We start from the raw sequence: 25,439 nt of genomic DNA on the forward strand, positions 1-25,439 counted from the left end.
AAGATGATTCCTCTTGCTGAACTGGAAATGCTGGAGATTCCTGGTTCAACCAATAAAGGCAACATCTACAAGCACTATATGGGGCTTGCCACAAAAGGGACTTTCTGAGCAGGTATCTAGAATACTTAATTTTATTCCTGCAGATTTGTATTCTCAGGAAGTCTGATGTCCCTGGCATTATTCTGCAACAGCTCTTCCACTTCATGTTCACATTGCATCATATTCTGGAAAAAATTCTACAGGTGGTCAGAAATCAGAGGGGTTCTTGCTATTTGGCACTGGGCATACCCCTACTTCATCCTTCTTCTCTCTCAGAAACATTTTTGAGGGAAGTGGAAACAAACCAGACATCATGCCTCTTCAGATTTTGTACAAGATTCCTTTATTATAAATAAAACTGCATGAGAAGATCTATACAAATTCAACAGTGTCCTGCTATAAAAGCAGCGGTTTGAGTACAGCATTGTCAAACAAGGAAGACCTTAGTTAGGAGAGTTTTGATCTTATCGCCCATCTCAGCCACAAATAAATAAAGAACTTTGCTATGTAGGATCCTATAAGAATTAACCTCTCAATGACCAGCAGCTAAGCTGTCACAGGTCAGTAGAAGTCTAATGACTTCACCACAGAGCAAATGTTGCAAAGGCTTTGCATTAAAAACTTCCAGTGAACAAACAAACACCAAATCCTGCTGCTTGAATACTGCATAAAGTTTTGGATCCCTTAGCTGAAATATATCTTTATACCCTCCTAAGACCTATCTACAGAGCAGCTTGGAGAGAGATAAGCCACACACTCTGTGGTTGCCACGTACTGAAGAATGAGCTCCCACCAGCTCCTCTTAGAAGGCACTCGCCTCCCGAACAGCACTAACTTCAGACCAAGACATTTCCTAAAGGCAAATGGGTCCTAAGGCTATGTTGTGGATCAGTGGCTGCTATCAAACCACCACTAATTCCATGGCTTTGACAGAGCCTGTAATAAAATATTAAAACCACAAGCCAAGGGTGGAGGGAGTGGCTGGAAACTAGGAGAAGGCAATAGGGGTTCATTTGTTAAATTCATCTCATTAGCAAATAGCAAGAGCAGCACTAAGACAAAAGGAAGGGGTCTGAGACAGGCAGAGATCCAGGCACTATCAAAGACACGTGGTGTGTGTTTGCTACTCATGTGTCATGCACTGTTTGATTTTAAAAGAACATTACTCACTATAAATGACAAAAACCCATCTCTACTCCCACCCTTTAAAGATACTTCCTAAAAACACCCAGCCAGATTCAGTCAAGGCAGAACTAAACATGAGCAGCACTAAAATGTCTTCGGACATTTTTGTGGGCTGGCAGCTGATGGAACTGAACTATCATACAAACCTGTTTACAAAATTTAAGTGTGGCCTTTCACTGATAGGGCTAATACTTGGTGGACAGAGATTTAATACAGGAGAGACAAGGTAGTTCAGGGAATGATGTACTACACATTGTGGCCTCCTTGTAGCAGTGCAGAGGCATGATTCAGAGAAACATTGTACTTGCACTTCCTCTGATGAGACATATAGGTACCTCTGGTATCTATACTGGTACATGGCTTGCAAAGAATATCTTTGCCCTGAGGCTTATTGGAACACAGCTTATAATCACAGAGCACTTCCCCTGGACAGGGACGACTGGGTTCCCTAAAAGCCTAAATGCACAGAACAGATCTCTCAAAAGGTGCTCAGGGCAAAATGAGCATACTGTATGTAGGAAAATTAAGCCATGCAATTTGCTTTCAGGGAAGTCAAATCTATAAATTCCTTGGTTCAGCTCCACCTTTGGTTCAACAAAACCCCATGGGAACACTTCAGGTCAGTTTGATCTGAGAACAGGCACACCAATGGAAAAAATTAAAAGATTCAATCAACTTATCAGTTTTGTTTTCCTTTGAGTCTGAGCAGTAGTTCTTGGAGCTGTGTAAAGATGAGTTTAGACATGCTTAGAAGCCTGTAGGATTGTAATTGTTACTGGTGTTCTTACTTTTTAACAGGGGAGCTACCTTACTCTGCTCAGCAGCCTTTTCTGCTCATTCTCCCCCTGCTCAGCCTTACATAAAAGTTATTTTTCAACCCTGAATGTAATTTCCTGATAGACTTGGGACGCAAATTTTTTGCTGTTCTTTGGACAGGCTAAATTTAGACTCCTGACAGGAAACGTCAGAGGAGTTTTTATTTCTCTCTGGCTGGTCTAGGAATACATTTAGAAGCAACCCTGACCACAACTGCTTCAGCGTGACCTGCCTGCCAGCAGCCTATGCAAAGCTGGATCTGCTACAGGCACTCTGCAGTAAATCTAGGCAGGTAAAAATGGCAAATTGCTTGGGTTTGCAAACTACTTACCCAGCTTCCAATGTAGCCTCCAGGCTCCAGTACTCATTCATCCTCCTTGCACCTCTGCCTGTCAGTACCTGCTTGCCATGTCCCCTGAGATTGCTACTGCCCTCTTTCCTACTTGGGAAGGCTTGCTTGGTTTTGCTAATGAAATCCAGGGGCCTACAGCACTCATTAGCGTTAGCAATTAATCCTGCCCTGTTGCTCTGCCAGCCCTGGCAATCTCCCAGGCACTTATCACCAAGGGTGTGAAGCAAGCACTGATGAACCAAGACTTTTCCCTACTGGCATTACTCATCAGCCTCTTCTCTCCCATTTGGCTTCCTAGCCCTTACTTTTGGCTTGGAAATATTATTTAGCCACCCTATAGCTGTGATAATAAAAGCCAGGGTTGCAGCAATTTGAGCAGAGTTCCCTGTCCCCACCTGTGGTTTCTAATAAACAGGATGTGGAAACTTTCTCTGTCTTTGTGCATGAAAAGTCCCTCAGTGGTGAGGGGACAGACAAGAGCAGACTTCAAGGCAGTGATGAAATAGTTTTTACCATTGCTTATCAACAGGATAGATAATAAGCCTCATGCTGTGTGCTGTCCCTAGCAGTGATACAGGATTAAACCTTCTGATTCATGTGATAGAGAAGACTGATGAAAGTGGAGTAATGAAACTATCATCCCTGATGTGTGTCATCACCCAGAACAACTACTCTCTTGTAAATGGGATTTAGAGAAGCCCTGGTACAAAACACTGCAGGAAATCCCAGTGTAAGAAAATAGTAGGGAAGGCTCCTTGCCACTGGAGGCCAGGCATCCAGAACCACAGAGAAGATCTTCACTGAAGCCCTGGTTTGGATCCAGCATGGAAAACAGGAAGGAGGGCAACTGAGCCACCTCCTCCAGCAAAGCCACCTTGCCAGGGCTGGGAAGCCCACTCAAGATTCTCCCCTGCTTTGAAAGCCTGCAGAAGCTGTCATTTGCCCATTGCACTCCCAGCTCAGCAAATTTTGTTCTGCTAGCAGCAGCTCCTCAGAGACTCAGAGCAGCAGGACTGAGGAGACCCTGTAGGAGGCAAACGGGGAGCTTTTGGGTACCTGGGAGCAGAAGGGATTTGACACAGAGCACAAGGAAGGAAGCTTCAGAGACAGCACTGCCAAGCCCTGCTACACGTGCACCTCTTTCATCCCCTCCTCCTAACTCACAGCCATCCTTGGCCTCATTAAAACCATGCTGGGAGAGTCACACTCTCACTTGGAGGGACTGTTCCCTCCTGCTATCAGGCTGTTGAGATAGTTTTGGAGAACTATGTCTTCTATAAAAGCAAAACCTGTAGCAGTCCTTTCTTCATTGGCTGCTCTCAGTCTTGGTAACCCAATGCAAGGAAAACAAACAAAAATGCCAGAACCTAATAATGGTGTTTCCCTCTTTTATCTGTGGCTGGGAATATGGAAAATGGTGAGGAATATACCCCATTAGACATATTACCATGAAGAAAATGGAAGACTTGAATGAAATGGTCTGGAGACACAGACCTTTCTGTCTGCTCTGCTACATCCTCCCCTGGGAGGAGAAATGTGCAGGGTGCCAGGGTGTTTTTGAAAGACAAACCACTTAAACTACTGCTGCAAGTCCTAGCATGGAGATTTTTTTAATAACCACAGTTACCTTTCGATTAAAGAGGTGTGGTTGTTTGAAGAATCTCCACTGAGTTCAGATCTTGTGCATGACCCTCCTCAAACACATCAGCACTGAATCTTAAGTTGTGCTCCCCATTGGTTTCAGAGCTCCTGCTGTCTGCAAGCAGACAGGCTCCCGAGATCCCAAGATCTGGCCTTTGACTCCACCACCCTTTTCTTATCTCCCCCTTCCAAAGGAAATGAACTATTTGGCTGCCACCACCATTTGCATTGCAGGCATTTGAATAAATTAGTCATATTTATTGCTCACCACCACTGTAGCATGACCGAGGCACAATAGAAAAATATATTCTTAGCTGCAAAAACCCAGCCATCACACTAGTGGAACAGAAACTTATTTTTTTACCACATCTTCCAGTTTCTCCCTATCCTCCCTCTATCCTGCTATCCCTTTCCCTTACTGCAGAAACCACGACCCAGAAACCTGTTCAGCTGCAGACAAGAAGCTGTACTGGCAAAGTCAGTTGTCTCCAGGATGCTTCAGATAGCTTCCCTCTGGGCTTGTGCTTAGAGGAACAAGTCTTTTCCTGCTGACTTTGGTTAAAGGGATTCCTTACGAATCCCATTTGTGTGTGCAAGGGGAATGTGCACCATGTACTCGTTTATCAGTGCAGACATGTTCCTGAGCATCTCGTGGAAAGTGTCCACTGTCTTCCTGTAAACCTCTCTGCGTAGCACAAAGGGACGGAACAGGTTGAGAGGCTCAGCCCTCTGGAATATGATGGGGAAGCCCAGCTCTGCTGGTACCTTCCCGTTGCCAATGAAGAAGTGGTAGAGTTTCTTCTCATGCAAACATTTCTCCAGGTATTTCAGCATGTCCTGTAGACGGGCTTCCAAGTTCTCTGGGGCCCAGTCCTGACTGGCACGTGCCTGCAGGAGATGCAGCAGCACTGTCTTCAGGTGGTAGTTGGTGAGCCCGCTTGGACCTGTGAGGCTGCACTGCTTCCCATGGAGGAAGGAGAGGATCTGAAGGCAGCTCACATGGCAGGCATTAGCAGGCAGCATTTTGGACACCAGCTGGATGAACCTCCTCTCATACACTGCAAAAGTGACAAACCAGTGAGTGCTGGAGGGGACATCTCCTCCCAGGCTGCTCCGAGGGAAATGAGAGATGAAGTAAACGTCAGAATTCTCGTACTGCACCACAGGGGTGAGGTTGAAGGAAATCGATTTCCCTGACCTGAATTTTATCTTCAGGGCTCCTGGTGAGTCCAAGAGGCTAAAGGAAAGGTCAAATTCATACTTGTGGGAAATTCTGTTCCAGGCCTTGGTGACTGCAATCTGGAACCACTTCATAACTTGGTCAGCATCCAGATATTGACTATTTTTGAAGCACAGGAGGTCTTCCATTTCGTTGGTGGGCTTTGTAGTATTGGTTTGGCTATGCAGGAGGCACAGCATATCTTCTCCCAGTTTAGTCTTGTCACAGATGCACCCTGTCACATTCTCATCTGCCCTACATACCTCAATAGTGCCATAACCTTGTTTATCTGGGGGAAAAGAGTCACCAGAGCACCAGGTCTGGGACCGAAAACAGTATGGCTCAGGGGGGGCAAAAGGCACTATCAGATCACAGACAAAAGGCTTACGGACTCTCCAATTCTCATACATGCTCCCCACGCCCATGCAGTCCTCCACTTCCATGTCAGCATCCCGGTTACAAACACTCCTCAAGGCCTCCAGCAGATCATCTGCAAAGCCTTCCACCATCTCCCTCATCCTGGCCATGTCTCCCGTGGTACCCAGGATGCGCTTCTCGTAGAAGGTGGCCAAGACAGCCTTGTCAGGGAACACCACACCTTTAAATGCTTTCCCCAGCACAGCCATATCATCCTCTTCCCCTCCTGTGTCCTGCCAGTTCCCTTCCTGGAAATCTTGCCTCCAGAGCTCGATCAGCAGGAAGATGACCATGGAAAGGGCAGTCCACATATCCCAACGGCCTTTTTCCTCTTTGCTTTCCTCCACTACCTCTGCAGCCTTTTCCAGAGCCTTCTGTGTGGTTTCCTGCTCTGCAATTTCCCGCTCCAAGCGCAGCTGCTCCAGTCGAAGGCTCTCCTCCCGCTCCTTCATCTTCTGGATGATTTCTTTCGAGTTCTCGGGGACAGTGCCATTCTCTTTGGGGAAGAGGAGTGGGTGGTTGACAATAGCTGTAATCACCACTAGGCACACCCGAAAGATTCCCACGGGCATGGCAGTTCCTTCCCTGGAAAAGAAAGAAAGGCAGAATGACCCACAATTCAGAGTATATTCCCTCAAGAAGAAAAATGAAAGAAACTTCCCACTTGAGTAAAAGCAGGATGCCTTATGACTGTGGTCCTCAGAAAAAGGACAGAGACAGAGTTTACTAAACTTGAAATTGTTTCCTTTAACCCAGTGGTTTCAAAAGCATAAGGTTGTTTATTTTCAGTGTTCATTTCACTGTTGATCTGTGGAAGACACTGATAAACACCATGGCTTTGATCTTAGCCATCTTCCCCACACACCCCTTTAACAGCTGTGTTGGCAGCCAGCTCACTCCTATTTGAAATGACCTCAGAGTGGCTGTGAGTACACACTTCGGGTCTTGGTGTCACTGTGCTTGCTGTAGACAGCTCTGTGCCAGCAACAGTCCCACATGTCACCCCTTGCACAGGCCCCTCACATGAACAAGACTGCTGTGGCGTTGAGGAATTGCTCTGTGTGGTTACTGGCTCTGCTGCTTGGACCACACACTTTAAATAAAGACTTCTATGCCATAGGTTCATGATGAAATAATTTAATTCCCAGATTTTTGGGATGTGGTGCCATTGCTGGGGCATCTGCTTGGCCCTTCTGAGGCTTCCCAGAGGTCTGAGCCAGAGGGTGCTCAGGGCAAAGCCTGAGCAGTTTCCTCTGGGTGGCATTTCTTTTTTCTGGAGAGCTAACATTGCTACCAAGATTGTAAGTGCCTGCTCAGGGCAGAATGATCTGAGGTTGTCACCAACTACTGAGATGTGGCAAGCTCAACAGTCCCTAGCAACATTACTCCTCATTCCTAGCACAGGGAGATCACAAGGACGAGACAGACATGCAGGGGTATTTCTTCCAGCCGGGCCATTTTAACACAGCCTCTATAATGCCTCAAAAGTATGTTTCAGAGAAAAGGCTTTTTGTTACAGAAATAAAGTCTATCCATAAAATACCTAATCAATCCAACCAGAAATCTCATTTCTAAAAAAACAATTCATCTTGCTGGGGGAATGAGGTTGCTTCACAGAGCCAAGAGATGGTGAGGCACCATGACTGCACCAGGAGGCAAGGGCTGTAGTTTTCTCCCCTTGCAATAGCTCCTTCCCAGCCTGAACCCAGCATGTTTTGTTATCACAACATCTCTGCTGCCCCAGTGTCTGGGCAAGAAGGCAAACACCTCTGGCAATCTCATTTATGCCTCCACAGGGCGTGCAATAAAGATAGATCCATCCCCGTGGGCCTTGCTACCATTACTGCACAACAAACAGTGGGCTTTCCATGGCAGGACCTGAGATCTTCTCCATGTCAGCACTTACTGTATCCTTTGGCATGCAATTATCTTTGCTTACAAGAGGGCTGGGACTGGAATAACAAGGGAATTGAGATGCATTGTCCAAGCAGCAAGAAAATTCTCATGGGGTCAGGATAACACTAAGTGCTCCTCCCTGTGTAACATTTACTAATTGACCTTTTCTTAGATCCCATGTACATGCATAGATGTATGTCCTCACGCAGACATTGCCCTGGAGATGGTTTGTAGGCCCTTCTTGTCCTTTTAACATTTACATCAACTGTTTAATTCATCGGGCAACGAATGAAAGCTGAATTAATACCCAAAGCTGAGTGTTCCAGTTATTCTGCAAGCTCCGTGCCTGGTCACATTTTAAAAATAAACTGGGGTCGCCCTACGTTGCAAAGGACTTTATCAGTTTGCTGGGGCAGGGCAGGAAGTGCTGGTGAGTTCCTTTCCTTAGTGTTACGCTCTTGCCGACGTGTGTACTTTCCAAGCTTAAAAATAAAATGGCCAAGGGCCAGGTGCCTCCTCTTGCAGTCTTGACCAGGATGACATTGCTGCCCTGCCCTGTTAGACCTTTGTCCTTGCAGATGAGATGTTTCACTATCACCAAATTGCTTCTTAGATGCGTAAGGCTGAATAAATCAGCTTCCTTAGGGTCTCCTTGTATCCTTCAATACTCTCCCATGCCCAGCTGCCCAGGGGCACACTGCTTCCAGAGGCTACATCTCCTGAAGCTCTGCTAGCAGAAGGGGTAAGGGCAGAGATCCCAACATCCATCACTGGATGGCTCAGCTGGATTAATTCTGAGTCACACTGACAGCTTAGGATGCCCGGCTGATTTTGCAGGAGCAGGTTAGGAAGCATGCCCACAACCTTTTTCCCCAGCAAACTCTTCAAGTATCACCCTCTGGAAGAGAAGATGAAAACTGGAAGTTTCAGGATGAAAACTGGAAGTGATATCTTCAGGTCACATGAATTTGCAAGAGGCATGTCTGCTTTCAGCCTGAACAGAGGAAGTTTTCCTGCTCAAAACTGCTCTTTTGCTACTGTAGCTATTCACATGAGAAAAGGAAGCAAGAACATTAACCCCAGTTAAGGCTTAAAGGGCTCACTGACAAAGATCTGTGGAGCCTGGCCTTGACAGCAGCCAGGGCAGAGCATTCCCACATCTCATCAGACACAGCTTTTCCTGGCTAATATGGAAAGATTAAATAGTGCAGGTGAAACCAGTAGCACTGCCTGCTAGGGCGGTCCAGCCTTGCCCATAACAAAAGCATCTCTTTTCCCTGGCTTTTAAGTTCTGCCCAGGAAATTTAAGTATGATAAAAATATTTATGCCTTCTCTGGCTGAGAGACCTTTTGTGTGGGGAAGAGGGAGAGAGTCCAAATGTTTCCAAGCTGGAGACTATAAAAGAGAAACATAATTTCAAGCATGAGAAAAAAAAAAAAAAGAAAAAAAAAAGAAAGAAAAAAAGTATTCATGTGTCTTTAAACAGCAAGTTCCCAAAGTGATCTTCAACCTTTTCCAAATGTCTGTTCCTGCCAAATTTTCCCATTCAGTTTCCCAGTATCCAGGCTTGGTAACAGGCTTACATCTACCTACCTTCTGCTGACCCTCTTGCAGCAGTCCCAGGGCTGCAATGACTCCTCTGAGGCAGGGTGCTGTGGTCCTCACAGCATGGCATGAGCCACCAAGCCTGGGGAATGGGGTGTTCCCAGGGAGAGAGAGCACAGCCCCCACCTCTTGTACTCCCAGAGGCACAAAGCAGGGAAAGGAGAGGTGAGGCCAAGGAAAGCTGCTCAGGGAAAGGAGGAGGGCCAGGAACAAGCAGGTACATGGAGCCCCATTGTCTCCATGCAAAGTTCCATCTCTGCTCACTGCCCAGCACATGATGATGCTTGTTCAAACCCGCCTCTGGCACCAGAATCAGTTTCCTTCTGGGCTTTTCTGTGGCACTCACTACCTCAGTGACTGGGTTCTTTACTGATTGTAAAACTAATGGCAGCTCTGAACAACCCTGGGAAGTGAGGGGGCAGGCACCATCCCACTCTCCAACTGAGGAGAAAGGGCTCAGAGAGATAAAAGCAGCTGATCACTCACTGCACAATAAGAAACAACAATCAGCTGCATCCTGCAGCACTTGGTATGTTCAAAGGCTTCACCAAGAGCACCTGCAGCCCTACACCCTCAGCTCCCAGGCAAGTTAGGCCTTATCCTTTCAGGTCTGAAGCAGCCTTCCTGGCTAGAGGATCCCAATCAGCTCCATGGCAGGTCCTGGATGGTGCAGAGAGCCCCAGGAAAGGGAAGGGGAAAGATGACTCTGCTAGATCAGGTTGGCAAAGGAAAGGTGACACTGCTATATCAATCATCTTTGCAGTGACTGTCTCTGCATTACCTGCACTACCTGGGTACTTGTATAAGTGGTCTTGAAGGAATATCATCTGCAGAGACTATTGCAAGACAAGAAAAAAATTACCCATCACACTGTCCCTGAGTGCAGTCAGCCCTAAAGATGAAGGATGCTTGCAGTGCATGTCAGGGCAAGCAGATCTGCTTAGTGGGGGTTCTACCCTCAGTTTCAGCCTTCAAGACCTCCTCCTCACCTGGGAGCATCACAGAGCTCATCTGGTGTTTGTGTGGGCTGACTTGGGACATCACTGCCCTGTGGCAGTGTGTGCTCTCCCCCTTCCCACCAGCCACTCCACCATAGGAGATTTCCCTGCAGGAGCCGCAAAGTTTGTAATAGAAATGATGATGCTCAGAGCTGCAACAATGTCTTCTCCCTTCCTGCTAAAATGTACTCAATTTCTGAAGTTCCCAAGCCTTCCTCACACTTTTCCACAGTGGCCTCAAACTATTTTACTTCATGCTTAATCTGGCAAAGGAAAGGAAACAGATTTAAATGGCAGCTTGCAACCTGCCTCTGTAGACTGCTCATGTGCTCTGAGCCCAGATTACTCTCTATTTTCTCTGCAGACACTGGAGGTATTTCCTTTTAACAGTCCCTCTCTTTCCTCAAAAGTTCTTCATATGGCTCTATTTTTTCCACCTTTTTACTCCCTTATATTTTGAATCATGGGAAGCAAAACCCACAGCAGCTGGTGTTCAGCAATAAGCCAGATAGGAGTAAGATGAAGCTTTGATTCTTAAATTAGAAAAATCTAAGTCGAGCCACTGCATGTGGTTCAGTAATGCACTGGAATACGCCAAGACATCATTTATGACACATTCAATTGCTTCCTGCAATTTGGCTGACACAAAAGGCAGTGAATAGGTGGCTGCCACATTGTGTTTTGCTTTGGTAGGCTGCAAGTAAAGAGGCAGTTCGAAGAGATGATAGAAACTACAGCTGGTTGGGAGCTTTTTTCATTGAAAGCTGCCAAGTTTTTAAACCCAGAACGTTCATGGGAACAAATAGGATTTCTGAGACTCTTTTTGAGAAGGTCCTTGAGGTCTGGGAAAGACTTTGCTGTTTGTTTTGACTGGAGAATTTATAGCCCCAAACAGGCACTATCCTGCACTTGGGACTTTCTTACTGGAAGGATGTGAAACAAGCCCAAGGGTTTCAGGTCCAACCCAGCCATACTCCCTCATGGCTGAGTTTCTGGGAGTTCCATGATTCCTCCACTTGCTGTAACAGAAAACAAAGTGACTTTTGGCCTCTGAGCGTATAGCCTGAAAATGCTGCATTTATGAAGACTTGGTCAAGACAAACATTTACTTTGTCAAACGTTTACTGAAAGCCATTTGTAATGCACTATGTCCTTCTCCAATTTGCAAATACCTGTACCAGCTCTTCAGGTGTTGAGACATATGCCCGGCTGCAGCAGAAAGAAATAACCATAGAATCACAGAACATCAGGTTGGAAGGGACCTCAAGGATCATCTGGTCCAACCCTTCTAATATTATTGTTTATATGATATGTCTCAGCACCCTGTTGAGCTGAGATTGAAAACTTAGCAAAGTGGGGGAATCCTCCACTTCCCCTGGGAGACCATTCCAGTGTCTGATTGTCCTCATGGTGAAAAAATTTCCTACTGTATTCAATTGGAATTTCCCTAGGAGCAACTTGTGCCCATTGCCCCTTGTCTTACCCATGTGACTCCTTGCAAATAGGAGCTGCTTTTTTCTTTGTAGCTGCCTTTTGAGTACTGGAACATCATAATAATGTCTCCCCTAAGCCTTCTCTTCTCAGAGCTGAACAAACCCAGTTTTCTCAGCCCCTCCTCATATGGCAGGTGCTTTAGTCCTCTGTTTATCCTTGTAGCTCTTCTCTGGACCCTTTCCAGCCTTCTCCAGAGAACAAGAGCTGTTTCCTCTTACTGAGGGATTACAAACTCTGAATTGTAAGAAACATGCACCACGAAAGAGAAATGGGAATTGCAGAGGTACATCTCAATATTACTGGTCCCACCAAAAACTTGGAATGATGCATTTTATTTAGTCAACCCCATCCCATGCTGCTGTTTTTCCATCACCTCCCCATGGCTGAGGACAGATGGTGAGGGCAGTTTTCCTTCCAGCTGCCCCATGTATGGGCTCACAAACAGACACATGCTAGATGGTTGTTCATGGAAAAAGACATAGGTACCACCAAAGAGAGCAATACCCTGGTGGAGATACCACAGGGGTCTCTGCCATTAGTTGCTTGGAGTTTATTCAAATTTTGCCTCTTTTGCACTGAGATTGTTTTCAGGTTTTAATTTTATAGGCACATATTTTAAAAGCAGAGCACAAGTCTATGCCTTTATAGTCTGATCATTTACTCAGGATGACAGAAACTTCTGTTGAACGCTTTCCTCCAAATTCAGGAGGGAGTAATAGTGATCTAAGCTTTGGTCTCCTTCCCACCTCCTGAAGTTACTGCCCTCATTGCTTGACTGCTTTCAGGTCAATGCTCTGCTCTCCAGGTTTCACCTGGGCTTTCACAGGACTTGAGGAATTTGATCTGGCCAGACTTTACTCAAACCTATCATGTTCTTGAGACCATTTTTACTGAAGAAGTATTTTCTTGAGTGACTGGGGGAAAAGTACTGTTTTTGTGAAGAATTTCAGACCAGAAGCAAGTGAGGTTTTCTCCCATGTAAGCACCACATTTTTGGGGGCCTGTGGGTCACCCAGCACCCTGGTGTGTTGGATGCTGCCGGGTACATCAGCTGCTAGGAGGCATCAAGCAGAAGCACTGCATCTCAAAACAGGAGTTTCCATGTTCCCCTGAGTCAGCAGGGTGAGGCTGTGGCATCAGGTGGGGCTGGCGAGGCACTGGATCCTTCATGGCCTAGGAAAAGGCTCAGAGCCAACATATGGAAAAACATCCCAGAGTGACAAAGGGTTTATGGCACCAGTCTAACCCTCCTGACCCCACTGCATACCCCTTAGCACAGGTGACCCTGCCTAGCTTTCACCTGGCAGACCAGACACTCAAATTAAAATCTACAGTTAATTTCTACCCTCCAGGATGAAGACCCCACTGCTGCACTGAGAACATCTCCAGACCCATATGGAGCCACAAAGATCCCTTACTTCCTGCCCCATCAGCTGTGACAGCACCCAGCACAGCCCACCCAGAGATGATGGGGTAGCCAGGAGAGGCTCCTCTCTCCCTTCTCTTGAGCACAAGTCAGCTGCAGCACACACAGCACAGCCAGGAAAATTAGGAGCCACAAAAATGCAATACAGAGCCTGAGTGGTACCAACTTTTGCTGTTCTTTCATCCTCTACGAATTAATCTTGCATGCAGGATGTTGGTGTGATGAGCTACTGACTGGGAAAGAACAGTGCCAGATGCAGAAGCTATAACTCATGTTTTGACTTGTCTTTTGGAATATTAACTTAGTGCTACAGACAAAGTGCTGAATTCCAGTTGGCAGCACAATTGCAGTTGGTTTAGCACTTACTGGTGGGACTGGGCTTTGTCTTTGGCTCTCTACCAAAGTCACCAGTGGAAAGGACCAAGTGCACCAACATCTGAGGTGCAGAGAGACTTGGTGTTGAGACTGGTACTGGTTAAACCCAGAAAGAGACAGCTGGCCTGCTCAGGACCACAAAAGATAGGTAGGGCAGAGCAGCTGCCTTCCAAAACATAGGAAGCCCCACTCCAGATTAGCTGCTTGGTCACAGGACAGCAGCTGAACACGGCCACTTGACTGATAATTATTGTTTTGGCATCTGATTGAGAACATATTAGCCTTTTGTAACATCTATGGACATCCTGTCCCTGTCCTGCTGCAGTGCCAATGGGGTCAGCTGCACAGCCTGAGTCGGACATCCTGCCCAACAGGTCTGCTGGGGGTTTTGGAAGCAATGCTTTCCTCCCAGGGTCACCAGATCAGGAATTTCCAAGGAAATGCTGATGCTCATCCTGTGTACAGGACTAGGCAGCCCTCCCTTCCCACAAACAAGCTGATTCAGTGTGAATAAGCATGAGAGCATCTGACGTTGCTCTGGAGGCAGACATTCCCATATAGCCTCAGGACCAAGGAAAAAGTGATTTTGCCAGCATCTCTCCAAGCAGAGGAGTGTTTGATTTGCCATGGGAAGGGCAGGCAATCTCTCATTTCTTTCAGTCATTCACTACTTTTGCCATCTGGAGGAATTTTCTCATGCCTCATTAACTCTCCCTTGCTTCAGTTTGAACCCCCAACTTTCCGGTGGCCACTGTGGGTAACAGTAGGGCAGATAGTTAGCAGATGGTTTCTTTTCTTCTTGCAGTAGCACTTGAGATTTTCAAAGGCCCTCTCCTCCTGCCTCAGCTTTTGCTGCACACAGATGCATTTGGAAGATGTTGCCATAAAATCGCATGGCTCCCTCTCCCCTAAAGCCCAGACAGCACAAAGTTTTCTTTCTGTCTCAAAATAACTTATATGCCTTCTAGGGCTCTTTTACAACATCCAAAGAGATGTGGCACATGTTAGACTTTCACTTTTGTCAGCAAGTGGGGGACTTACCCGGGTATTTCTAAGTCACTGTTTCTCAGTGCATACAGGTAACTTGCCAGCTGCCAGAACATGATTCTGGCCCCCACTTCTTGTCCCAGAAGCCATCAGACACCATCAAAGACAGCTGTAATAACCACTAAGTAAATTCAGAACCACACGATGCCCCACAGCACTGTTTACTCACTGTAAGGCTGGACACAAGATGGGGTGCCCACGGGCACCAGGAGACAAAGCTAAGAGTGGAAGGAGTGTGTTTGTTACTCAGCATCCTGCCCACTGCCTGACCGTGCTTCCTGACTGCACAAACCAGCTCAGCTCTTGTCAGCAAGCAGCACATGGGCAGTCTGTGCAGTGCCTTGGGTTCCCCTGCATGGCAGAGAAGGGGTTTAATAAAGTGGAACAAAGTTCTGGCTGGGAGGGAGGCAGGAGGGGAAAGGTAGGAAGTGTGCATGTGGCCCCCACCCACGTACTGAGCTGTTGTAGTAGGATCCTGGCCAGGAACAGCTTTGGTTTTTTAAGCCAAATAATTTTTTTCTGTTAATTGTGAGGAAAACAATTGGAGTAGACTGAATTTTTGTGGTTGGTGTTTTGGGGTTTTTTTGTTTTGTTTTGGACTTATTCCTTTCTTTTTTTTTTAAGGTTGACAAAAAACACACACCATGAACTAAAGAAAGAAGGCTGGCTTACCAACTTACCAACCTCTCCAGCACCCTCCCCCTCAAGCCCAACGTGATGGGAGCCCAGGCAATAGCTGGTCGTTCCCTTGCACAATCTTCCATCAGCACAGATGGACACAACCCCCCTGCTGCTTTACCAGAAGCCTGATAATGTCAACCACAACGTATGGAGCAATGTCACCATGCAGATGCTCTCTGGCCTCCACCTGGTTCCCACCCTTGGGCCCACCCTGGCTGTCAGCCTCTCAGCTCCACGACTTCCCCTTGCACATGCAGGCTCAGGGAAAGGTGAGAATATGAAAAATATGAAAAAAGAATATGAAAAAAGCTTCAGTTGCCAAGATGTTTGTTCAAATTTGCCTTCCTTTTCCCTACTTAATTCTCGATTAAAAAAAAAAATCACAGTGTTGTTAAATCAGAGGTTACTCTGACTCTCCCAGTTCTAAGATAAGCATATGCCCTACACCCCTACACATCAAATTTAACAATGTATTGTACATCCATTGAATATAAAGCTTCAATATTGAAAGGGCTCGTGGAAAGACTATTAGAAAGTTGATTTCCCACCAGGGATATACCACTCCAACACATGTAAGACCACATGTGAACGCTGGCACATCTCAGACATGACTCACAGAATGGTTTACATGTGAAACTATGGAGTCTTGTCTCAGTCATGTAACAATGAGTACTTACATATTACAGACAGTAGAAAACATGGTAGTTGCCAAATGCTTCCACACTGAATAAAAATACAGAAAAAATAAGTTGTCATTGAAGGCTGAGAATTTGGTTGATCTGAGATCTACTCCATCACAGTCCTGACTCACTGACAAAGTCACAAAGTCCTCTGTCAAGAGACCTGCAGGCCCAAGTATCTTCTTAAACAAGACTCAAAAACACTGGATGGGATTGGAAGTTTGTGTGATATTGTACTATTGTTTTGCTAATTAGTTACAGCTGTTTGTATTCAAACATCTGGGGAGGAACACTGTTTAAAAGCTAGCTATGGTAGCCAAAATGCCACCACAGAAATGAAAAGCAATGCTTTATTTTACTGCCTGAAATCCCAGCTTTTTTATAAAACACAATATAGTTCTTTAAATAAAATAAAAAAAAAATTATACAAAGCCCCCTGCAGGGATGGGTAGTGAGCATGGAAGGAGGAGAGAGCAATAAAGAGCACTTTTACTCCAGTGTCCCTTTTCCTTGATTCTCACTAGGATGACTCCCTGATGGAAGCAGAGCATTCCACACTGCACACCAGCATCTGCAGGAAGAAACAGGCCCTCTTCATTACCTGATGACTTGCGAAAAGAACAGGAGAAATGACACAAATGTTATGGGAAGCAGTAAGCCCAGTGTTGGCTCTGTAGTCATAAACCTAAAAACTGCCAAGAGACACGCATGCACACAAATATGTTGGCTGCAGAGTACTGCTGGCTAATGCTGCTTCTCAAAGTGAGTTTGGGTAAGTAAAAGTCAGAAGAAAAAAGCAAAGCCATACAAGAAAACAAACTGCCCCACTTCCGTACAACATTTCCATGAAGCTCATCCTTTCAGTGAATGTGGCCACCAACTCGGAGCCATTTTCACTCAGGGGAGTGACTCAGAGACCAACCTATTGCCACATGCACCCATATTTAATAATTTTCATGTGCTCTTTGCTCAGTCCCCTCTGCATGCCAACAAAAGAAAACATCTTCAAGCTCTTTCTGTCCCTGAAGAGTTTGTAAATTGAATGCTTGGGAAAAAAAGAGCTCTGAAAAGACTCGATGGGATAAGAAAGATATGCACTGCTGTAGCACAAGTACCAAACACACGTGTTATGGATATGAAGCCACGTGGTTTTCATTTGGGATGTGTGGGGTGAACACATACACTTGCTTTCTTTATAACATAAGCACAACAAAGGCAGGCTTTGTTTGAAAGCCCAGGGACAGCCTCCCTGCACACTTAAAGGCTGAGTTATAACGTAATGGGAACTGTGAGTCATAGCTGTGAGGCCCCTGCTCACAGGCACAAAAATCCCCTCTGATGCACCAGGCAAGGAGCTCAGCTTAGCAAGGAGCAAAGACAGCTGGCAGCTCTGCATGGGAGACTGTGTCCAGGACTGGCAGCAAACACAAGGCTTAGCTGAGAGCACGTGTTGTGGATGACTTACAACAAAAACACGTCCCTTTCCGCAGACATTTCTTCCTGTAACTCCTTCAGAGCTTGAGATGATAACCCTGCACCCATCCCAAGAGCATGAAGCAGCTAAGGGTCAACAGGGAGGGGGGACAGATGGCAGCTGAGCACCTTCAGACTGGCTTTGGACTTCAGCTGCAGAAGGGTGGCTGTGAGACTGAGCACAGCCAGCTCACTGTGTGGCACCACAGTAAAGCTTTATGTCCTTAAGTCACCTCGTGTGACAGGTAATTTATACCATTGTGGTTTATAGAAGGGGGGGGGGGGCTGGCCTGATGGATTCCAGCTACCAAAAGTACAGACACCCATCTCATCCTTGGCCCCACGATTCTGAGAGAAAAAGATAAGGGTTGTCTCCAACTATAATGAACGTGTTTCAATCTGCAGTGGCTGTGCTGCCCAAAATCCAAGTGTTTTTTCACACATTTCCAACAGTCCCAAGGCATTTGGTTGCTAAATCTCCAGAGGCCTCTAGAAAATCAAACTCTCATCTGAAAGCAGTGGCAGAGGGGGAAATAGCTGAGGATCTAAGCATTTTGGTTAAGATCCACACAGAAGTACAGCACCCTCTGGGAAGCACTATACTGTGAAAATCAGGTGCCACATTTTAAACTTGACAATTTCTCCTTAGCTCCATTTCTGCTATGTATTAAGATTCTGTGAGAGCTTAAAAAATAAGAAAGAAAGAGGTCTGAAAAATCAATACAATCTCCCCCATCTGCATACACACATGGCCTACACTGTGCCTGGATAGTTTCTGGCAAGTCTTTGTCTACTTTGTTCTGAAAAGCTTCCAACAAATCTCCATCTCTGTTTCCCAAGGCAGTCTAGACTACTGCTCAACTACCTCTACCTGAAGGAAAGTATCTGTAGCACTGCATGTGCTTTCCCCAAAACACGATACAGGCAGCATCTTGTCTTAGGGAACTGCTTCCCTCCCTGCAGGCAGCGTGGGAACTCTTTGCTCCAACTCCTCATCAGGTGCATCACCAAACCCTCTGCAAATTAGAAGAACTGAAAGCAAGGTGCTCTGAAGGTGAATTTTATTGTCTTCATTTGGGTTTGACAACAAACTATCTGCACAACTGAGGCAACACAAGGAAAGATGCAGTTGGTTTCACAGGTGGCTCAGCTGATGCCTATAACTAATGTCATTTTTCTGCTCAGGCACATGAACCTTTCTACGTGCTCTCCCTTCTGGTTTCTAAGGCAAAGGAACAGTGTGTTTTCCTTTGACAGGCAACTGAAATAACCATATGAATTGGAGACTGTGCCTAACAGGGTTTGAGTTCTGCAACAGTTGGACTCAGGGGTCCTCATCCTTGCCAACACCATGCTTGGTTTTTCCAAGCCACATGCATGGCAGTGGGGTGCATCAGATACTTTCCCTGTAAATGCTGAAAAAAAAGCATCTCTGCCTCGAGGCAAACATCACTGATACAAATAATGCGCTAGATTAGCCAGAAAAACCTGACTCTTCCAGAGGGATAGTAATGAAAGACAGTGAGGTAAAAGCAAAAGGAGCTTCATTTACACACAAGAGGGTGGCAATGGGCCAGCTCTCACAGCTTTGATCGGGGCTGGCTGGAGGAACATGCCAGGGAATGCTGTGAGCTGAGCTCTGTTAGAGCTGAGCACTCATTTGAACTGACTGGGATTGGAAGAAGGGGACAGACCCCACCGAACACAGATGCAGGTCCAGAATAAATATGAAAAAGTAAAAAAACACATGGTGTACATGGAGTAACAGGTACTCAGAGCTATATCAGGACATTGTGGCAGCCAGGACTGATGCTCTGGCAGCTCCCTCTGCCAGCAGCTCCAGTTTTTCTCTTCCCGCCACTGCTACCCACCACTCCTCCTGTCACACGTTGACAGAGCAGCACCACGGACGTCTGGGTTTCACCTGGCAATTCTGCTTTCAGTGGATTTTTCAAGGGGTTTGGTACAAACAGGAAAACCCTGTACATTGGTGGCTTGTAAAAGACCTTCCATGCAGCTGCCTCTGTAGTCACCAAGAGGCTGCCTGGGCACCTCTTGTGGCTTTGTTCTTCTGACACCTGAAAGATGGGAGATCCAGTGCTTTCCCATTCTGGGTAAGGTATCTCTGGCAAGATCTCCTGCATGGCAACAATGCAGCAACAGCTGCTGTCAGCAAAGCTTGGACCTGTTGGTTCCCGTCTGCCATCATTCTCTGAGGTGACCCCAACTATACCAAGCAGTCAGATAGAAGCAATTTTATACTGAATGCTGAAAGAGGGAGGCTTTTAACACTGACCTTCTAAACTGGAGCCATTTCCAAATTAAACCTTCACAATATTACTACTTTTGCTTTGCAAACGCTGTCTGACCCTTGCTGCTGGGAAAGTTTTCCAAAATATGATCCACACCACTTTCCTTCTGACATTTCTGCTGCAAGGCTCAAAATCTCCTAGTGAGAGATCATCAAGAAGCTTTTTAAAATCACATCAAATATGGAAGGTAGAATGACCCCTGGAGCACTTACCTGCTACACGATTTTGCAGGTGCTCATTAAACTTCACATTACTACCACTCCTGTGATGCAGAGAAGACTATTCAGTCACCCACCACTGAAGCACAGCCAGGAAGTCTGCAAAACACAAAGACAATGAATGAAGAAGTTCAGGCAGAAGATGGGTACATAATGCAGTTATCTAAATCAGGAACCAGGAATTTATTTATAAAAGAGTTTAACTCACCCCCTTACCTAACATAGTGGTCAGAAAAGCTCAAGAGACCAGAAATAATCAGCTTTGAAGTGATCAGGGAAGAGCTAAAGCACTGCTTCTCCCATGGGAATCACAGGCAGTGTTGCAGACATAGAGGTAAGCAAGGACCTCCCTCCTCTGACACCATCCTCACCCACCAGCCCTCTCCTTTTAAAATGGATTAGGGTCAAATTAGCAGCTACATAAATGCAAGGGCTGGGACAGTTTTGTCTGGGATTGGTTTGTCTCAGAATAGGCATCTAGCTGCTGTAAGCAGCTTGCATGTAGAAATACTTGCTCGGGGAGCTAGAGTTAGTGTGAGAAACAGAAAATGCAGGAGACAAGGCAGGAAATAAGTCTAAGAGTACACAGGAAGATGTGAAACAGAGAACCACAAAAGATAAACTGCCATAGTTTAGGAGAGAGAAGTTAAGAAATTTTAGATGAAACAGGAAACAAAGCAAAGTCCTCCAACCAGAAGGAGAGGATGGGCCCAATAAGGTGGCTGAAGACAGATAACAAAGACCTTACCCAGATGTACACAAGTGGGCTGGGGAGCAGGAATCCACCTCCCTCCTTATTAGCCACTATCACCACTTCAAACCCTCTGTCTTGATCCAAAGTGTGATGAAATCATGAACAGTCCTGTGGGCTGAGTTGGGTTCTTTCAGGGCTTGCTAGCAGGCTGGCACGACCTTGCCCTCCTGAACCCCTTCACTTAAGCAGCTGTTGGGAAGAGGATGGCTCAAGTCTCTTCCTCCCACATACCTGCTCTGCCCAAGACCATGTGCACAGTTTCACTTCTCTATTTCCACCTTCAACTGTGAGGCCAAATTGGGGAAGCAGGCTCTGCCCTGACCTCCCAGCACCTTGCAGCCTGCAGGGCTGCTTGTGCTTCTGCTCAGCCAGTGCCAGGACATGACCAGCAGCAGCATGGACTGCCAGTACAGGAGCAAGACACACCAGTCCCAGAAGGACTGGATCCATGCTGTAATATCCCTCATGGTGGCTCGGGGCACTTCTGCTTGGAGGAAAGGAGGTGTGCAGTGCCCTGAAGGAGCTGCTGCTACAGGGCTTACAGCCTCCCACTTGTTAAAATATTTTTTAAATCTCAAAAGAGGGAGTTTAAGTCAAGATCTCCTTCTACTGCATGTGTATAGATGTTCGAGAGGCCTTGGCTGAATCTTAGGGGATGAGCTAAGGTGACTACAAGAAAGTCCCTCTCAGCAGTGGGTGCATCTGTGCTGCACCCTCATATGCTGGAACAAAGCTCCTCTGCCTCCCTCAGAGGCATTCTGTGTAACCCAGCAGACTAACACAGCTCAGTGTTTGTTGTGGGTCAGCCTTATCCCAGAACCTCCTCTCCACACCCACCCCTGCTCCAGTGAACCTCAGCAGCTCGTCTGGCCTTCAGGTGCTGGCAGTAAAACCTGCTTGTTTTGCTGAACCACTGGCTGAAAGAGCACAGCTCCAAGGCAGGCTTGTGTCAAGAGTCAAGGCTGGCTCAGCCAACTTCACATGGCCCACGTGTGTGTGTGCAGAACGAAACAGGCTAAAAAAAGAGCCCCTGTTGCAGCTGCACCCCTGGACCAGCTCTCCATCCCTTGAGCTTCTTGAAGCTTGACTACCTGCCTCCCTGCCTGCTGAGGGGTGAATGGGCAGAAGGTTTTGTTTACACAGCTGAGCCCACAACCCTGCAAAACCTGGAATTCATGGTTGGGCACAGGGCAATGCTGACCAGCACACACCCTGGCTATGCTTCCTGCCTTCAGCCTGGAAACCAGAGTCTCTACCTCCCTCTACCACCCAGCAATTACGTGTGCTGATGGAAAGTATGCTGCCTGGCAGCAAACCTGCCTTTCCCCCGGCATAGATGGATTATAATAACACTTGGAAGAAAAAAAGCTGGCCCACTCAACAGCCCATTTTAAACAGAGTCTGAGGGGACAGGCCAGGATTATTTTTTTTTTCAGCTCTATCGCACCATTTCTATGGACAGTGGGGAGACTGATGCAGAGTTTTCATCTGACTTTTTCATATCCTCTATAAATGTTTCCCAGAACAACTGCTTCTTAATGTTCAGCTTGTTGACAATGGTTGAATTTAGGTTACATTTTGCCAGGACAGTTGTTTTAGAGGGGATACATGTGTGGCAGAAGAAAGCAACACAACTAATGAAAAACCAAAACACTCCTTCTGTTGTGTACCAGTTGCACTCAGGGAACTACTTTAAGGTATCAGCAAAAATAAATTTAAAAAAAAGTACGCCACAATACAATCCACTAAGCGTGCTTTCTGGTATCACACTAATTGCATTGATTATTTGCTGGCAAGCTCCAAGACACTAAAACAAAAGTTAGCAGATTGCAAAAGCTAGCCTAAAATTGTCCTTATGAAAACCACACACTTCTTGCTTAAAAAACAAACTCAGAAATTAGTTAGATCAGCTCATGGAATGTGCGTTAGGTTTCTGTGGCTCAGATTCCCACTCCCTCATTGCCACGTAAAGATCACAAGCACTGGCATCCCTCTGAGATCACCACGGAGCAGAGGTACACAGGAGCCCTTATTGCCATGGAGAGAACCAACAAAAACCAAAAAGAGATTAGGACATGCAGCTATGTTGGCCCTAGTTACCAGATGACCTGAAGCAGTCAGAAAAATTGAAGTCCTCCAGTCTCCACTTAGAGCTATTTACTTTGGAGGGACAAAACAAAAACAAACAAAACCCAAAACAAACAAGCAAACAAAACAAAACAAAACAAAAAAAAGAGGCTGTTCTCAGTGTACTGTAATGCCCCAAGCAAGGAAGACATTTAGGCAAGGAGGGGCTACCACCTGAGCTTTTCATAAACAGATACAGCATCTTTGGCATGCACAGGTCACCCCTTTCAATTGCTTTAGCAAGCATCAGGCTAAATGCTCTGAGTGCAGTGCTCAAAGACTAAGCCTTAGAATAATTTGTTGTACAACTGGTTATTTATTATTTAAGTGCTGGACTAAATTTCTCCATCTGAAGGATCACTTTGAAGTATACTATGGAAAACTGGGACCAGTAGGTTTTAAAAGCAGATGTCTAGAAAGGCAGGCAAAGTCACTTAAGATGGACCTGTAGAAGAGCATTATCATCATCACCAAAGCAAACTCAAAATCCTCACCAAACAAACCATGCTACACTACAGCTGCTGTCCTGTCCCAGTGCTGCTTGCCTGGCAGCTCAGGCCAGACGCTCATGCCTGAAGGAGATGTGCTGGGTATGATTTAGACCTATTGCACTCATTAAAAACACATTAATAGCGATGATTCCTTAGAGACACTGTTGGTGCTCACCTTGCCTGACCACATAAATTAACCACTAGGAATATGTCCTGTTTTTCCTGAAGAATTTTAATACGGCAGTTCCCAAGAGAACTGCTTCAGTGGGAGATTGTCCAGTTGAAGATGCTAAGGCCACTAAGGCTCTGGTTCTGCCTCAGTTTTACAGCCTGTGACCTCCAGTATCTCGGTCCTGACTGATACCGATTAGAGTTACAAATACCTACTGGCCATCTTCAAAAAGGTGCCCCCACACACGAACAGCAACTCTGCTAAGAACATCGATCCTTCTTTCTGTACTCAAAGAACAGCCGAAAAGCTTTGTAACACGCTAAGCCCGAGCAGCCTAACGCTGAACACACGGCAGGGCTCAATGATGCGATTTGCCAGGACGGTACCGGCCCGAGACCCCCCCCGTGCTGTCAGCAAAATGAGGTGGCTGCGGGGCCTCTGTGCAGCACGACTCGGTCCCGCAGAGGTTCCCCACGGCTCCACCGAAGGGGAGTGCAGCTGATCCTCCAGCATCCCAGGGGAACCCCCAGAGCAGGCTGCCTGCTGCTCCCTGTGTTGGGCTCCCGCCTGGGCTGCCAGCAGAGGAAAGCGGAAAGATCTGTAGAAACTTCGGTGGGTGCAGCCCTCTGCCACAGGCGCCTGAACCGGCCCCAGGTCTAATACCCACCGAGACGAGCCACTTACATTGAGAGAGAGCACAAAACGCCCGAGTTACTCCGTGAAGACAACACAGGGACAGTCACGCCGGCGCGACCTGTTGCAGGCAGACACCGGCCCGGCGCACCCAGCCCTGCACCTAAACCCGCCTCAGCAAACACCGCCAGAGCCCTTCCCGCGGGGCAACGAGACATTTCCCTCCCCCGCCCCGCCGCCAGTGCTCAGGGTCCCCGGAGCCCCGAACGAGACTCACCGGGCCGGGCCGGGCCAGGGTGCTGCGGGGCCGCCGCTCCCGCAGACTCCGCGCAGGCTGCCGGGGCGGCGGCTCCGCTCGGCGAGGTGCAGGCAAGCCCGCCCAGCCTGGCCGGAGCGGGTTTCCTTGTCTCTTTGTTGTTTTTGGTTTTTTGGTTGTTGTTTCTCTCCTCCTTCAAACCACCCCCGCCAGCCCTAGGAGCCGAGCCATCCCTCGGCAGGCTGCAGTTTGCTGTCTGAGCTCTCCCCCGGCTCCCCCATCAGCTTCCCAGATGGTTTCGTACTGAGGGCACGGGGGATGGAGAGGAAATGCGCCCATTTTGCTTCTCGGATGTATTCTGACCTCCTGGTGGTCGTGCCTGAGAGTCAGGAAAGCAGCTGAAACACGTAACCTCGCCTGTAGTTTTTGTCAAGGAGAAGGAGCAGATCCCAAGGACGTTGGCACCATTTTCCTGCTCAGAGCTGGCACAAGCAGAAACCTGAGAATCTTCCCAACACCCTGTCGAGCTGGAGAAGTGGTACTAGTTTCCTAGGGGTGGGGAACTTGAGGCACAACAGGGTTAACTCAACCAATGATGAAGGCCACTGTAAAGGATTTAAAAAGTGTTTTCCAACACTGCCCTCATTCTACAGTTACAGGGAGTCTTCTTAAAGATCTAGCAGAGAAATATTTGCTCAACTGCTATCACTTCCACAGAGAAGCTTAAAGGCACCAGGTCTGAGCAACAGCATTCTAACACCCATCTGATTTAGGGGAGCTATAGATCCCTTTATGGCACCCTTCCTCTTTCCACAGAGTTGCAACAACTGTCGTACATTATCACTGGTATGTTGGACATTCTCCACCACTGCTGCTTTGATTTTTTTTTCTTATCTCAGGTGGTAGACATGTGCTGCAGTGAGGGACATGGAAGGCATAGTAGAGGCACGCCATGTTGCACTAAAATTTTGCAGTACCAAGAGGGCAGCAGGCAAATGTGGTGGCACAGCTTTGCATTGAATCTGTCGAGCTCATGGGGGATAACCAGGACTGTTAAGTCAGCCCATCTGACTTTCCTGAAGTGCTTATTCAATTAAGTAGCAGTTTTAGCGTTATTCAAAGGGATTGTGT

At 46.8% G+C, this 25,439-nt stretch overlaps 1 protein-coding gene across 4 annotated transcripts; it reads right to left on the reverse strand.

Annotated features, from left to right (window-relative positions):
* Positions 1-359: 359 nt before the first annotated feature.
* On the reverse strand, positions 360-24,413 carry ITPRIP (inositol 1,4,5-trisphosphate receptor interacting protein). Of its 4 annotated transcripts, none has more exons than XM_071749344.1 (3): positions 24,330-24,413; positions 19,870-19,974; positions 360-6,254 (listed from the first exon to the last, which is right to left on the reverse strand). In XM_071749344.1, exon 3 carries the CDS (start codon positions 6,239-6,241, stop codon positions 4,592-4,594), a length of 1,650 nt encoding a protein of 549 aa, XP_071605445.1. In that variant the 5' UTR covers positions 6,242-6,254; positions 19,870-19,974; positions 24,330-24,413; the 3' UTR covers positions 360-4,591. The 4 variants fall into 4 exon arrangements, with proteins under 4 accessions (XP_071605445.1, XP_071605443.1, XP_071605444.1 ...); XM_071749342.1 differs by lacking the exon at positions 24,330-24,413 and adding an exon at positions 24,104-24,208; XM_071749343.1 differs by lacking the exon at positions 24,330-24,413 and adding an exon at positions 20,092-20,191.
* Positions 24,414-25,439: the final 1,026 nt, after the last annotated feature.

This window comes from Heliangelus exortis, chromosome 7, assembly GCF_036169615.1.
Source record: "Heliangelus exortis chromosome 7, bHelExo1.hap1, whole genome shotgun sequence".
NCBI lineage: Eukaryota > Metazoa > Chordata > Aves > Apodiformes > Trochilidae > Heliangelus > Heliangelus exortis.

Coding starts and splice junctions, on each gene's coding strand:
- ITPRIP (XM_071749344.1), bottom strand. CDS start 6,241: ATGCCCGTGGGAATCTTTCGGGTGTGCCTAGTGGTGATTACAGCTATT.